Genomic DNA, 13,937 nt, shown 5'->3' on the forward strand with positions numbered 1-13,937 from the left:
TGATCTCCAAGAGCACACACTTGCACACACTCAAAGATTCTGAGCACAAGTTTCTGTCGTGGGGCAGATCACACTCTGCTCTGTCTACTGCCAGGAACAAGTGTGAACTACACACTGACAGTCACCACACACAGATCTGTATGCTCAGGCTACTTCAGCTGCTCACAATTTGGTAAATGTCAGATTCTAATGGGCATAAACCTTTAATCCCAGCACTCAGGAGGCAGCAGGTAGATCTCTGTGAGTTTGAGGCCAGCCTGGTCTATAGAGTGAGTTCCAGGACAGCCAAGGCTACACAGAGAAACCCTGTTTTGAAAAAAGAAAGAAAGAAAGAAAGAGAAGAAACAAAAAAAAGAAAAAAAGAGTTTCAGGTTCTGATCTTTCCTTCCCCCAAAGGAACGGTGAAGGCCCCTTTAAGGTGAGGCAGCGGAGAAGCCATTCAACAGCTCTGAGTGAGCCCTCCCTCCCCGGGTCTGTCCTACAGGTGGTGACTTTTGATGCAGAAGGAGTCAGTGGTCACAGCAATCATATTGCTTTGTACAGAGCTGTGAGGTATGCTTCTGTGGGTGATGGAAGTGGGAAAGAGTTTCTGCATTTGCTCCAGGGTCACAGTCACTAAAATAACTTCCTGCCTATTTTCTGAGCCCCAGAAAATGTACTCTTTTGTCACCATGCAGGCCTTGTTGCCCTATTGTTCACCTACCTACCCACCTCTCCACATCTTTTTTTTTTTTTAACATGTATGTCTGAGTACCAGTCTACCATGTGTATGCATTGCCCACAGAGGCCAGGATCTAGAGTTACAGGTGGTTGTAAGCTTTAGTGTGGGTGCTGGGAATTGAACCTGGGTCCTCTGGAAGAATAGCCAATGCTATAAACCACTGAGTCCCTCTTTATGAGAACTCACAAGTCTTAGTAGGAGTGGAAATGACAGTTTCCTAATGTTTTATTTTTTAGATTTTTTTCAGATTTTCTTTATTTATTGAGTATTATATAGACATACTGTGGTTTTTTTTAAAGTTTTTACTTGCCTAGCAAAGAAGTGGTGGCTCATATCTTTAATCCCAGCACTAGGGGGTAGAGGCAGGCAGATCTCTGTGAGTTCGAGGCCAACCTGATTTACATAGTGTAGCCCAGGGCTACAGAAAGAAACCCTGTCCTGAAATAAAACAAAGCAAACAAAATTTTTTTAAGATTTATTTATTTTGTATACAGTGTTTTGCCTGCACATGTATCTGCACACCAGAAGAGTGCACCAGATCTCATTACAGATGGTTGTGAGCCACCGTGTGGTTGCTGGGAATTGAACTCAGGACCTCTGGAAGAGCAGCCAGTGCTCTTAACCTCTGAGCCATCTCTCCAGCAACAACAAACAAAATTTTTATTGGTCTATATTAAATATACATGATAGTGGGTTTCTCATAATTTTCAGACATATATGTGATGTGTTTTGATCATACTCATTCGCCATTGTTCTCTCTTCCCCTTCCTTAGGGTAAGTAGCTGACTGCCCTTCCTTCCTCTATGTGTGTGTGTGTATGTGTGTGTGTGTGTGTGGTGTGTGTGGTGTCCTAATTGGTTTCATCAGGTTGCTTACAGGAGCACAGGTGAGAGATCATTTACAGGAGCACATGCACCTTACCACGTTGGCCTCAAATTTACAATTAACTTCAGGTCTGTGCCTCTTGATGCTGGTATTATAAGTATGTACCTGTCCAGCTTAACAGTTGAGTTCTATTTTTACCCCCTGGATACTACACCTGGGGTAACTGATTCTATTTCCATCTTTACTTCAGCCACAGAAACCTGACAGGCCAAATCCCCAGCCCTCTAAGTGAATGAAAGCGACTCCAGGAGTAAGACCTGTGGACCAGCACACCCAGTTTTGTTATCTTCATCCTTCCTCCTCACTAATGTTCTGTTAAGTTTCTCTTAAGCTGTTCCCAGGCTTTTACTTTGTTTTTGTTTTTGGAGGAAGATGATTACATGCATAATATGACATCCCAATTGTTTGCCTGTTATCATGCCTATTGTCCTAGCATTTGAGAGAATGTGGCAGGAAGGTCTCAGCATCAGGCATTCTAGGCCACAAGCAAGACTATCTCAAAAAAAACAAAAAACAAAACAAAAAAAACCCCACATTTTCCAGCACTATCCTATTTTATTGACATTTGTGTTCATCTTACCAGTGAAACCAAAATGGATCCTCAACAATGGTGCCTGACCTATGGTCAAACCAGCAGACTGTGTCCCTTATCCTCCAGTGAACACTTCCGCAGAGTGCAGGTCCTGTCCTAGCTACCAAGGAAGGAAAGGGGTGCTGGGAAGTATTGTTTTCCTGCTTCTAAACATGCTCACCACTCTCAGACTGAAGCTGTCATCGTTATGAAGTTGGAAATGACCTCACTGGTCATGGAGTGCAACCATCTCGTTTGACAGGCAGAGAAGAGGATTGCCCAGTACAACATGCAACAGTAGCAGAGACAGGACTAGAACTCACTCGGTCATCCTGTGTCTCCCTTCGGTACCTCCATTGGGTGTACTTGAAGGCAGACCCAACTTGATGGCTCCCCAGCCTCATCTTTAGTTGTATGCAACTTTGGAAGAGAAATTAGTACTCGTATTTTCTTCCCAGACAGTTAATCCTGATTTTTTGTGGGGTTATTAGAGGCCACACTTATCTCCCTTCTTGTAAAAAATCATTCATTTCCTGGCCCAACAGATGCCACAGATACCGCTATGTGTTAACAGTTGCATTAAGTTCTTTCATAGTTAAGAAAGACACACCACAGGTTTCAGTAGAAGATGCAATTTTTCAGTGAAGATACACAAAAAAGTGTACATCCCAGGAATGGACTTAAGCCAAAGTGCTTATTCTAAGGACTGGACTGCTGGAAAGCAAGCCATTGTTGGGTGGGAATAGGGCTCCACTTCACTCCCGATCCACACAGAGCCTTATATTTATACTCAAGTATTCACCAGAAAAAAGGTCAGGTCAAGTTTACTATAAACAAACCAAGAGCACCTCAACAGACAGTGGGCAGGGCACTTGAATGGGACTTGGTTAGTTGCATCCCTGCCTGTGCTGTTTTTTGTTTGTTTGGGTTTTTTTTAAGATTTTATTTATTTATTGTGTATACAACATTCTGCTTCCATGTATATCTGCACACCAGAAGAGGGCACCAGATCTCATAACGGATGGTAGTGAGCCACCATGTGGTTTCTGGGAATTGAACTCAGGGCCTCTAGAAGAGCAGTCGGTGTTCTTAACCTCTGAGCCATCTCTCCAGCCCCGGTTGGTTGGTTTTTTGTCAGCTTGACACAAGCTGGGGTCATCTGTGAAGATTAAGGAAAGGTCTCCATCAAACTGACCTGTAGGAAAACCTTTTGATCATTTTCCTGAACGATGATTGGTATAGGATGGCCCAGCCTACTGTGGGTGGTGCCCCTTATGGCAGGTGGTCCTGGGGTATACAAGAAAGCAGGTTGAACAAGCCAAAAGTAGCAAGACCATTAAGCAGTGCTCCTCCATGGCCAGCCTCTAGGTTCCTGTTGGAGGTTTTTGTTTGTTTGTGTTTGGTTTGGTTTTTCAAGACAGGGTTTATCTGTGTAACTTTGGCTGTCCTGGAACTCACTCTGTAAACCAGGCTGGCCTCAAACTCACAGAGATCCACCTGCCTCTGCTTCCTGAGTGCTGGGATTAAAAGCATGCACCACCTCCCAGCCCTGCTTGAGTTCTTGACCTCACTTGCCTCAGTGATAGTTATCTGGGAGTTTTTAGATGAAATAAACCCCTTCCTCCCAAAGTTGCTTTTGGTCGTGGTCTGTATCACAGCAACAGAAAGCAAACTAGGACACTAGTTAACACTGAAATGGGGGTACAGGGATGGCTTCATTCAGGGCAGGGAGCTCAAGGGCACAGCTTTCTGCAAATAGGCCTGCTGCAGCTGGCATTTCTTCAGACACTGGAGTGCCATGGGCTCTCAGTTCATGAATCCTCTCTACTCTAACGTGGCCCCGCACTTGATATAAAGCAACAACATGTGGGCATGCTGACCAGCTACTGAAACTTTTCTCCACATCCTCCTCCTGGCTGTAAATCCATCAGACTCACCTTTGTCCTCACCTGCCTTTGCCCTTCTGTGGTACCTGTCCGTCACTCATCAAAACACTGCTTTGACCTGCTGACACTGGCTGACGTTCCCAGCACTGGTCTCCCTGGTCATCTCCCAGTCTCTTCCTGTCCCACCCAAAGCCCTTCAGTGTCCCTGTGCCCAGGGCTCCCTTCCCAGCCCCATTCAGTAAGGTTCTTCAAGGGTTGTGAGGGCTGTGAATGTGATTCCCTCGTGTGGTCCACCAGTGCTCACCTCTGTACCAGTGCATCCGCCTCAAAGTCAGACTGTCCCCAGGCTCTGCCCAGAGTGCAGGACCCCAGAAACCTCTTTCAGGGTTTTCTGCTTCTTAGGATTCTGATGCATTTATCAAGTCTCTCTTGACTCCCTCACTTTGACCCCTGCCCCTGAGCCCCTATTCGTGTGTGTGTGTGTGTGTGTGTGTGTGTGTGTGTGTGTGTGTGTGTGTGTGTGTGTGTGTGTGTGTGTGTGTGTTCTGAGTCCACCCACTTCTTCTGTGTCCCCTGTCTTCTGATAACAAAGCCAGGAAGCAATCCAGAGATTACTGGTATTGGATTTACCGTGCCCCTCTTTACAATAGTAAACTCAGAACAAATTTCACTGTCAGACAGTGGGAGTGAGGGGGTCACTAGAGGAAATACTAGGGGAGAAACATCAGTTAACATATTAAAACGTTCTTTCATTATACTCACATTATAATTTTTTTCTCCTGAGACAGGGTTTCTCTGTGTAACAGTTCTGGCTACCCTGAACACATCTGTAGACCAGGCTGGCTTCAAACTCACAGAGATCTGATGCCTTTGCCACCTGAGTGTATAATTTCTTTTTTGTTTGTTTGTTTTTGTTTTTTCAAGACACTTTCTCTGATTAGCCCTGGATGTCCTGGGACTCACTATGTTGATCAGGCTGGTCTTGAATGAAGAGATCTACCTACCTCTGCCTCCTGAGTGCTGAGATTATAGGTGTTCACCACCAACCCCAGCTAACAAATGTTATAATTTCAAGAGAAAAAAATCGAGGATAGTTATCCTCATCTCTAATATTTAAAACTTGGGTTGGATTGTTCCATAAGCCATACACCAGTTTCTGGATTAAGCTGAGTGGGAATGAAATGCCCACTCTGCTCCCCTCAGCAATAACCATGGGTGTGGAAATCTGTATATTTAGATGTTGGTTTATACAATAGAAACCACTGGGAGCCTGTGTGTTTGGTTGGGGCATAAGCCACACAGATCTCGCTCTGAAGGTCCCTCCTGTTAACACAGAAGAGTAGGTGACTCGTACCCTCTCTAATGCTTGTCCTCTCTACCTTCCAGAGCCCTGCACTCAGAAGGAAAGCTGCCTAAAGGTAAGGAAGGCCTGGTTTTATTGCAAATGGACAATGGTTACTATCCCTTTAAGAAATTTACCAAGGAATTTTGCAAATATTGCCAACCCTCCATATCTATGGGTTTCTATGTATCTATGGATTTCACAACATGGGTTCAATATTATTGAAGGGAATGCTGGAGATGTGGCTACCCAGTTAAGAGCACTTAATGCTCTTAAAGAAGACCTGGGTTCTGTTCCCTGCACCCGTATCAGACAGATTACAACAACCTATAACTCCAGTTCTGGGGACACCAGATATACTGTGCAGGAATGTGGTGCACATAAACTCATACAAGCATACACACAAAAATTAAAATATTCTTAAATATCAAGTAGAAAAATGGGCACTTGTACTGAACATGCATATTCTTTTCTCCTCATTGGTCCCTAGTGTTAGTATTCAGGCATCTGTACTGTCCTGTCCTTGGAGTTCTGACAGGATACGCCCTCAGCTGCAGCCACTAAGAGCACCATCTGTGCCTATTCACTATATTCCCTTTTAAAAGGGCCCTGCCCGCCTCCCATCTTTCTTTCTTTCCCTGTTTCTGTCTGTTCCCCTTTCCTTCCTCTCCCTGTCTCTCTCCCCCCCCCCTTTCCTTTCTCTTCTCTCGTGCTGCTCCTGTCTCTGGAGGCCTTTCCTTTCCCCCTTGTATGCTCTCTTTCCCAAACAAACAAACAAACAAACAAACAAACAAAAAAACAAACCTCTGCTTGAACCCTGTCCCATGGTGTCTTTCTCTCACAGGACACTTTTCTTAAATTACTAACACCTAGACAATGCAATGTAGCAACTATTTCCATGGCATTTACCTTACATTAGGGATTATAAGTAACCCAGAGATGATCTAACATACACCAGAGGACATGAGTAGGTTCTATGTAAATTCTATGTCATTTAATAGAAGAGACTTGAGCATCCATTGAAGTATTTGTGGGGGTCCTAGAACATTATCCCTGCAGACTGAAGGGCACCTATACACAGAGCAGCACTGGACTGTGAAAGTGTTGGGAGGTGGTCCACTCTCCCTAACTCGGGCAGGTGTGTGTGACAGGTTCAGACTGCATCACTGCCCAGTGCCCTGTCTAGTTCCCTCCAGGGGAAGGTAGCTCTTTCCCACTGCTGGCATTCTGCTAGTCTATTTAAACTCACCCCCCACCACCCACTTCATTAGGGATTATAAGTGCCTCACAAGTTCCTTATAGATTGATGAGCTTGAAACAGTAACACTTTCAGGGGCTGGAGAGATGGCTCAGCAGTTAAGAGCACTGGCTGCTCTTTCAGAGGTCCTGAGTTTGATTCTCAGCAACCACATAGTGGTTCACAGCCATCGATAATGACATCTGATGCCCTCATCTGGTTTGCAGGCATCCATGTAGACAGAACACTCATAAATAAAACAAACAAACAAAAATCACAAAATAAATAAAATTTTAAAAGAGGAAAAAGAAGAAATAGTAACACTTTCTTTTTGTGTGTGTGTTGGGGGATGTGTTTCAAGACAGGGGGTCTCTGTTTAGCTTTGGAGGCTGTCCTAGAACCAGCTCTTGTAGACCAGGCTGGTCTCGAACTCTCAGAGATCCTCCTGTCTCTGCCTCCCGGGTGCTGGGACTAAAGGCGTGCACCACCACCGCCTGGTTAATAGTAATACTTTCTAAACCCCACTGGTCATTTGCTGTCTGGGAGGCATAGGGCCCTACTGGCAATTTGCTGCCTGATGTTCTACTCTACTTCTCTCAGCAAGTTCTGGCCTGGCCTTGCCTGCCTCACAAGAGTGACATGAGTTCAAAGAGTGAAACATAAGTGATGTGCACTGTCGTCACAGGCGGTGAGGTCTTAGGAGCACAGGTGTGTTCCGTTTGACTCTGTGTTGCCCGTGTAAGATGGCAGGTCCTACCTACACTATCAACACTACTTTAGCAACTAGGAAGCTAAAATCCAGAGCAGTTAAAGGACTTTCTACATCAATTTTCTTTTTTTTTTTTCAGAGACAGGGTCTCACTCTGAAGCCCAGGCTGACCTCAAACTTGTTATGTAACCCTGGCTTGCCTCTGACTCATGGCTGTCCACCTGTCTCCGCCTTCCAAGTACTGGAATTACAGGTGAACGCCACCACACCCAGTGCCTCATGTCAGAGCAAAGCTGAAACAAGTCTTTAGCCTCCTGACTCAGAAATTCCTGTCTCCATCATCTTTCCTCCACCCTCTAGCAGCCCCCTTCCTCTTACAGTGACACACAGTGGGTGGGGAGCTTCTGTGGCCCCGTCACTCTTCCCTTGTGGGGGAATACTGGTAAAGAGCAGGTCTGGTGCCACAAGGCACCTAGCGGCTGGAGAGCAACTGCTCTGCCCGCCCAGAGCCACCTGAAGAGGGAGGGTGCTCAGGGAAACACCCGGCTGAGAGCAGCCACGTGATGCCGTCTGCCATCCCTCCTCGCCCAGGGTGCTCTGTACTTACTCTGAAGTCTGTGAATGTGCTACGGAAGTATCTCTACCCTCTGGATCTGCCCTGGTCTCTCCTCTCACCCCACGATGTCCTCTTCCAGCTCACCAGTAAAGAAGTGGCACAGGCCAAGGTAAGGATTGTACTTCCTGCGCTTTGCACTGTGAACCCAGCCTCGGGTCCCTTGGCTCCTCAAAGCCCTGCTACCTACAGAGTCCCCAGCACAGGGACGAAGCTGGCTCTGCTTGCTAGACTATTTCAGCTACACCTGACAGGCATGTATTTTCAATGACTTGGGCTTTTTTTTGGGGGGGGGGGGCGTTGAGACAGGGTTTCTCTGTGGCTTTGGATGCTGTCCTGGAACTAGCTCTTGTAGACCAGGCTGGTCTCGAACTCACAGAGATCCACCTGCCTCTGCCTCCCGAGTGCTGGGACTAAAGGCATGCACCACCACCGCCCAGCGACTTGGGCTTTTTTTCTGATTATAAACACTTTAAATAAATACATGGCATATGCTCATTTTTGGAGACTCAGAAATACATAATAGCATCAGTAAATAAAAATAAGGGGCTGGAGAGATGGCTCAGTGGTTAGGAGCACTTGATGCTCTTGCAGGGGACCTGGGTTCAGTTCCCTGCACCCACACTGAACAGCCCACAACCAGCCCACTCCAGTTCCAGGGCATCTGTCACCTTCTTCTGGCCTCCATGGGCACTGTACATAATGGGTACACATACATGTACTCAGGCACACACATACATATAAAATAAATCTTTTTTTTTTTTTTTAAAGCTGGCAGTTGGGCAGGTGACTCATTAGAGTTGGGGGTGGGGGACTGTGGGTTGATGTGCCCTGCTCTGATGAGAAGGGAAGATCTAAAAATCACAGCCCCAGAGAAAGTGTCCATCTTTGGTCCTCTTTGATTTTTCCAGAAAGCCATGTCCTGCCACCACAGTCAGCTCCTCTGGTTCCGCCACCTCTACGTCATCTTCTCCAGATACATGAGAATCAACTCACTACAGTTCCTCTGAAGCCAAGAAGAGTTTTCAGATCTTCAGAACAAAAGGCAGAAACAAACCAAGAAGTCCCTGGACCTGGCTTTGGGCTGGCTCCATCCCCTTAGCCCAGGGCGATGGATCCCACCAAAGCAGCCTCTGAGGGAAAAACACCACCAAGACCCAAAACTGCACCAATGCAATAATAGCTACCCCACTAATTTACCAACTCTTGTGAAAAATAGTTGGCATGATAACAGAGTGTGTATCAATCATCTAGCAAAGCCTGGGAAGGTTGCCTTTACCAGAAATGAATGTAAAGGTGCCATAAAAAATAGTTCCCAGATGGGGTTTTTACATTGCTTCTAAAGCAGGCTGTTTTGGTCAGTCTTCTATTCCTGTAACCAGGGGTCTGTAGAGTTGAGATTTACTTAGCTCACAGTTCTGCCAAGTCTAAGAGCATGGCAGCCTCTGTATCACAGCTGGTGGAGGGCTTTTTGATGCATCTCAAAGACAAAGGCAGTCACTGGGACACAAAGCTAGTGAGCCTGAGATTGCTCCTTTAAAACAAAGCCACAGCTGCAAGTGACCCAGTCACCTGCAAAAGGTCTCACCTCCCAACACTGGTGCTTTGAGCACACCTGAGTTCCACAGACATGGTCAAACCATAACACAGGTTCAACACACATACACAGAAAGAGAGAGACAGAGAGAGAGAAACTTCAGTTGGTTCAACCATACTTCCTTGGGTTTTTATTTGTGGCCTCCTTACCAGAACTTTAGTTCTGTGCTTTATCACCATGGTACTGATGTGTGTAGATGGTCATGTGGGTCCTCCCTTTGGGGAGCCAATAAACATCTTGGTTCTCTGCCTTTTGAAAGTAGGAGCTGTGCAAACACCTTTAATCCAAGAACTCAGGAGGCAGAGGCAGGTGGATCTCCGAGTCCAAGGCCAGCCTGATCTACATAGTAAGTTTCAGGACAGCCAGAGCTTTGGAGACAGACCCTGTCTCAAAAAGAAAAAAGTAGGAAATAGAGAAAAGACAAACCTGGAACCGTTTTTTTAAGCACTGAAGAATCTGATGTCAATGGGTCAGTGGTGGTACACTCCTTTAATCCCAGCACTTGGGAGGCAGAGGTGGGTGGATCTGTGAGTTCAAGGCCAGCCTGGTCTATAGAGTCAGTTTTAGGGCAGCCAGAGCTACACAGAGAAACCCTGTCTCAAAATACAAACAAACAAACAAACAAAAAAAGAATCTCCTGTCGCCAAGCATGGTGGCACATATCTAAACTTCCAGCACTCAGAAGATAGACAGAATTACTGGAAGTGTGAGGGCAGCCATGTCCTACATGTGAAAATGCCATAATGAAACCCATCATTCATATGCTAATGTAAAAGATTAATTAAAATGCATATATATGCATATATACAGTATTGAAAGATCTTTGTGGGGTTTAAGAGGATACTGAGATGGACTGTCCTCTGGGTAGGGAATTTATTAGAAGAGTTATTAACACTATGGGCAGACAGACATGAGAACTTGCCTCAAAGAAACACAAAAACAAAACAAAGAAATAAAAACCACTATTCTAAGCCAGACATGAAAGTGCATACCTTTTATCCCAGCACTGGTGGGTCTCTGTGCATTCCTGCCAGGCTGGTCTACACAGTGAGTCAGCCAATGCTACACAGTGAGACTCTCAAAAAACAAAAACAGGCTGGGCATGGTGGCATAATCCAACAAAGCAGGTGGATCTCTGTGAGTTTGAGGCCAGACTGGTCTATATAGTGAGTTCCAAGACAGCCAGAACTACATAGTGAGACCCTAAGAAACAAAAACAACCCACCTCAAATAAACAAATTATAGGTATTCCAATGGAACAGATTATCATAAAACCACTTTTAAATAAAGCAATATATCCACAAGTAAAAAGCCATCAGGCATATTACATGATGAAATCAAGATAATGAGCAAATAGTTTCCCTAACCTATTTTGTTTGGGGAAAAAAATGTATTTCCATACCCATGTGTGTAAGCAAGCAGAGGCTGCCCCCTTCTGTGGAGCATGTCTCTGAAGAAGATTCCTTTTGTATTGTGTTCCTGAAAAGAACAGTGCTTTACAATGATCCCTCTGCAAGGCTGATTAACTGATTAGTAGTGATGTAGAGAGGTTAAAAGTCTTCACGTCCAGAACTGAGTTATCTTGGGGCATCTTGAGACACTGTAATAGGTATTTATTCTCCACGCCTGTATGTGACCATCACTGTGACCATTAGGTAAACACTTTGATATATAGAAGTGGAGCCCTAGTTGTCACCAACCAAAAGGCTGCCAATGCCTTCAGATGGCATCTGAGGTCTACAGCTGACAACTGTGATCCACCTACCTGATGTTCCCACTGTGTATATGAAAAGTGCCTGTGTATGCCTTCCTTTGTTCTGCTGCTATAAAACTTCATGGATCGGTGTCCACATCGGAACATAAAAATGGGGTAATCCACATTTGCATCCTGGGTCATTGTTACTGGAATTTCACTCCAAGGTAAACCTCCTCTCATCCCCTTTGATGTGAGAATTCTTAATTTGTTGACAATCCCTTTACATTTTTTACAATATATACACAGTACAACCTATGAAACATATTTTGAAATCTTAGAGGTTAAAAAGATGCATAGAAACAGGTGGTGGTGGTACTTGCCTTTAATCCCAGCACTTGGGAGGCAGAGGCAAGTGGATCTCTGTGATTTGAGGCCACCCTGGTCTACAGATCAAGTTCCAGGATAACAAGAGCTACACAGAAACCCTGTCTAGAAAAAAAACAAAAAACAAAATGCATAGAATTACAACGCTTCCAGGTAGTGATGTATGAGAATTATTTTGTGCCTGCTCATATTTGATTTACTATAGATAGTAAATTAGAAGGTTGGAGATGGTTGGTAGAATGTTTGCCTAGGTTTGGTCTCCAGCACAGCATAAACTTGTGTGCCAACATTTGGGCTGCAGAGGCTGCAGAAATTCAAGGTCATCCTCACATACATTGAAACCAACCCAGGCTAAAGGAGACTCATCAAAAATAAATAATATGTAAAAATCTAGGAAGGAGTTGTTTTGTTTTCCGAGACAAAGTTTTTCTTTGTAGCCTTGAACTGCTCTGTAGTCCAGGCTGACATGGAACTTAAGAGATCCACCTGCCTCTGCCTCTGGAGTGCTGAGATTAAAGACATACACCACCACCACCCAGAGTAAAAGAAATATTTTTAATGGTGTTTTTATTTGCTGATTGATGCTATTTCTCTATGTGAGCATCTTCTGTAGGGTTGCTTAAACAGTCTCCATTCATGAACCCCTTTCACCGGAGAAAGTTTTATACAATCCCAGATATACAGGTATGTAAATAGGTGTATAAATCAAGCACTTATTGATAATAAATCATAAAGAAATCTTTCAAAATAATCCGTTAGCATACATAGAATTTTACCATTTACTGGACACTAAATCTGCACATTGAGATGGATGTGTTTGCTTAATTTGCATAAAGAATCAAGTTCTGGCTGCAAGGCACAGCACCATCAACATTTTTCAGAAATGATTGTTATTTTGATTTTATAGTCATTAGTGACTGTGCCTATTCCCATAGATACATAGTACAAAATGGTAGAAGTGTATTTAGGAACATTTCAGAAATTGATGAAACGCCTGTCCTAATTCCAAGCCAAAATTCACTTAATGATTTCTTATGAAAGTTACCAAATCAAACAGCAATTTAAAAAGGTGTGTGTGTGTGTGTGTGTGTGTGTGTGTGTGTGTGTGTGTGTGTGTGTTGTGGAGGTCAGAGGACAACCTTCAGGAGTCACTTTTGTCCTTCCACCATGTGAGTTCCAGGGACAGGCAAGCATCTTTACCAGCTGAGCCATCTCACTGTTACAGATTCAATGTTAGATTTAGCTAGGTGTTAATCAAGCCACATTCATTTGCAGTCTCATAGCTACTGACATTCACCATCTCTTCAAAAAGCAGTTATTAAAATCAGATGTTCTGAGGCTTGAAGAAATGGCTCAGCAGTTAGGAGCACTTGCTGCTCTTGCAAAGGACTTGGGTTCAGTTCCCAGCACCTACACAGTGGCTCACAACTGCCTACAACTGTCATTCCATGGGATCCAATATTCTTTCCTGCCTTCTGTGGGCATAATGTGGTGCATATACAAAATGCAGGCAAAACTCTGCACATAAATACATACAAAATTCCTTAAAAAGTCAAACGTTCTAACAATGAACTCCAAAGACATTCTTATTTGATATGTTCATGCTGAAGAATCAGAGTAGAAAAACATTAAGTCTTGGTTTTCCATAATTAAACCATTATGCTTCGACAAGAGCAGAAAACTTTGTATGTACAGTATAAAATAATAAAACCCTGTCTCAAAATCAAAAAAGGGATGGATGGATAGATGGATGGATGGATGGGTGGGTGGGTGGATGGATGGATGGATGGGTCTACAATAGCAAGTGCAAGATCTATCTGTGAAGTGAGAGTAGGGAAAGCCAAGAAGCAGAAGTCATGCTGGAAGAGGTGAATGACATACAGTCATCTTGATGTCAGTGAGAGAAGCCCTAGAAAAAGGGAAGAGGCCATAGCTGGGAAGTGTAAAGTGCCTGTTTAATATATCCAAGTGGACCTGGCTGCTAGGTTCTCCAGCATCCCTCAGTCCCTATCTGTTACAGGATATGACTGGCATACCCATACCCATACCCCACCTTCAGACACCCCTTGGGGGAGGGAGTGAGAAGATGCAGCACCAACAACTCAGGCATTGGGAGCCAGTAAGTAGCAGAGCACTCTGAAGACTCATTAAGGAAGTTAGACCTGCCTTTATACCTTCTCCCAAGGTCCTATTGGCTCAGGCAGCTGACTCTGCTATGTTGTCCTTTCCTCATTGGTGTCTCTGGGTCAGGTATCTCTTTGTCAGCAGTCTCTAGGTACAGAGGCAGGCTTAGCTT

The 13,937-nt window shown here is 44.5% G+C and overlaps 1 protein-coding gene across 1 annotated transcript in view; it reads left to right on the top strand.

Moving 5' to 3' along the window:
• The window catches only part of Pigl (phosphatidylinositol glycan anchor biosynthesis class L), a 62,204-nt gene extending 51,838 nt beyond the window's left edge, over positions 1-10,366 (top strand). The window contains exons 4-7 of the mRNA XM_027427210.2: positions 485-552; positions 5,450-5,481; positions 7,943-8,076; positions 8,876-10,366. Coding sequence (XP_027283011.1) covers positions 485-552; positions 5,450-5,481; positions 7,943-8,076; positions 8,876-8,974 — 333 coding nt within the window. The 3' untranslated portion in view covers positions 8,975-10,366. The remainder of the gene's footprint in view (positions 1-484; positions 553-5,449; positions 5,482-7,942; positions 8,077-8,875) is intronic.
• The last annotated feature ends 3,571 nt before the right edge of the window (positions 10,367-13,937 follow it).

The sequence above is a fragment of the Cricetulus griseus genome, chromosome 7 (assembly GCF_003668045.3).
Source record: "Cricetulus griseus strain 17A/GY chromosome 7, alternate assembly CriGri-PICRH-1.0, whole genome shotgun sequence".
NCBI lineage: Eukaryota > Metazoa > Chordata > Mammalia > Rodentia > Cricetidae > Cricetulus > Cricetulus griseus.